This window comes from Bolinopsis microptera, chromosome 10, assembly GCF_026151205.1.
Source record: "Bolinopsis microptera isolate Bmic1 chromosome 10, MBARI_Bmic_1.0, whole genome shotgun sequence".
NCBI lineage: Eukaryota > Metazoa > Ctenophora > Tentaculata > Lobata > Bolinopsidae > Bolinopsis > Bolinopsis microptera.
This window is the reverse complement of record NC_087081.1, coordinates 141,082-142,308: the sequence shown is the minus strand read 5'-3', so window position 1 is coordinate 142,308 and position 1,227 is coordinate 141,082. Positions and strand designations below refer to the sequence as shown.

Sequence of the window (1,227 nt, the reverse complement as noted above, 5' to 3'; positions counted from 1 at the left end):
ATGATCCAAAGTGTGGTATTCACAAAGGCCTCAACAATTTTAGCAATCATAGTTGTTGCAAAAGTAAGCGATTCATTAACACACACAAATAGTGTTGCTATCGATAGCAACATGATCAAACTTGCCACTCTTATTGGTATGAGCCGGCCAATTCGTTGTGCTAAAATCACAGCCGCTATTGCACCCAAAATACTTCCTCCACTAACAATCGTCAACTTCAGCAGATCATCTTGTGTCAAGCTTTGGCATTTATGCTGTGGTGATTAAGCTGCTCCACACATGTGAGCACTGTACATCAGGGGTAGCCACACTATCAGGCCAAACTCGATAAAAATATTGCAGAAGTACATGACGGAGAGGGCGATGGTTGACTTTCTGTTGTCCTTGTTCAAGATCTTAGAGTATGACCCCAGTTCCTCGTCAACAAAACAGGCCATTTTTATTTTTTCTTGTAATTTTCTTCTGTTAAGCTTGGCCATGGTCCTGACAGCTTTCATTGCTTTGTCCTGTTGTCCACTGACACAAAGAAATCGAGGGGATTCAGGAAGTGCAAGAATCAAGATTAAAGCAGGGACAGCAGGAAGTGAGACAATGATGATTAACCAATGCCATCCAACATTTTTTAGGACTAGAAATGCCACTCCGCTGACTGCTCCGAAGGCACCACATAAACCTAACGAAAACGCCAGGACTCCAAAGACTCGATACTTGCTTTCGGCAAACTCAGCGGTGTAGCAGACTATGCAGCTGAGATTGATACCAATGCATGCACCAGTCACCAACCTAGTTGCAAGAAAGACCCACTTATTTGGCGATAAGGCGCCACAAATTGCTGCCAATAACAACAAAAGTGTCGACCATTGAATCACAGTTTTCCTTCCGAATTTGTCTGCAACGTTTCCGAACATTATTGCAAACAGTGCATAAGAGCCATACATTGATATTGTGATAGCTGCTTCAAAACCTGCAGTTAGACCCCATTCACATCTCAAAGAAGGAAGAATAACTGCCATAACAGTCAATTCAGCATAGTCAGAATACGCCACCAGAGCAACTAAGGTCCAGTAAAGATATTGTGCAGGACCAAGTCCTATCATTTCATAGATCTCGTTCAGTTCAAGCAGCTTTTCATCCGACGCTTGTGAGGTTGACCCATATTTGGCAATGGTGGAGTCTCCATCGTTTGTGATTTCTTTTATTTCATTCATGTTTGTTTATTCATTTGCC

At 42.4% G+C, this 1,227-nt stretch overlaps 1 protein-coding gene across 1 annotated transcript; it reads right to left on the bottom strand.

Annotated features, from left to right (window-relative positions):
• Window positions 1–246: 246 nt before the first annotated feature.
• Window positions 247–1,227, bottom strand: LOC134822273 (putative transporter svop-1). The gene has a single exon (XM_063833180.1). It carries the CDS (start codon window positions 1,206–1,208, stop codon window positions 264–266), a length of 945 nt encoding a protein of 314 aa, XP_063689250.1. The 5' UTR covers window positions 1,209–1,227; the 3' UTR covers window positions 247–263.

Excerpts from the sequence above, each read along its gene's own strand:
- LOC134822273 (XM_063833180.1), bottom strand. The coding sequence starts at position 1,208 with ATGAATGAAATAAAAGAAATCACAAACGATGGAGACTCCACCATTGCC.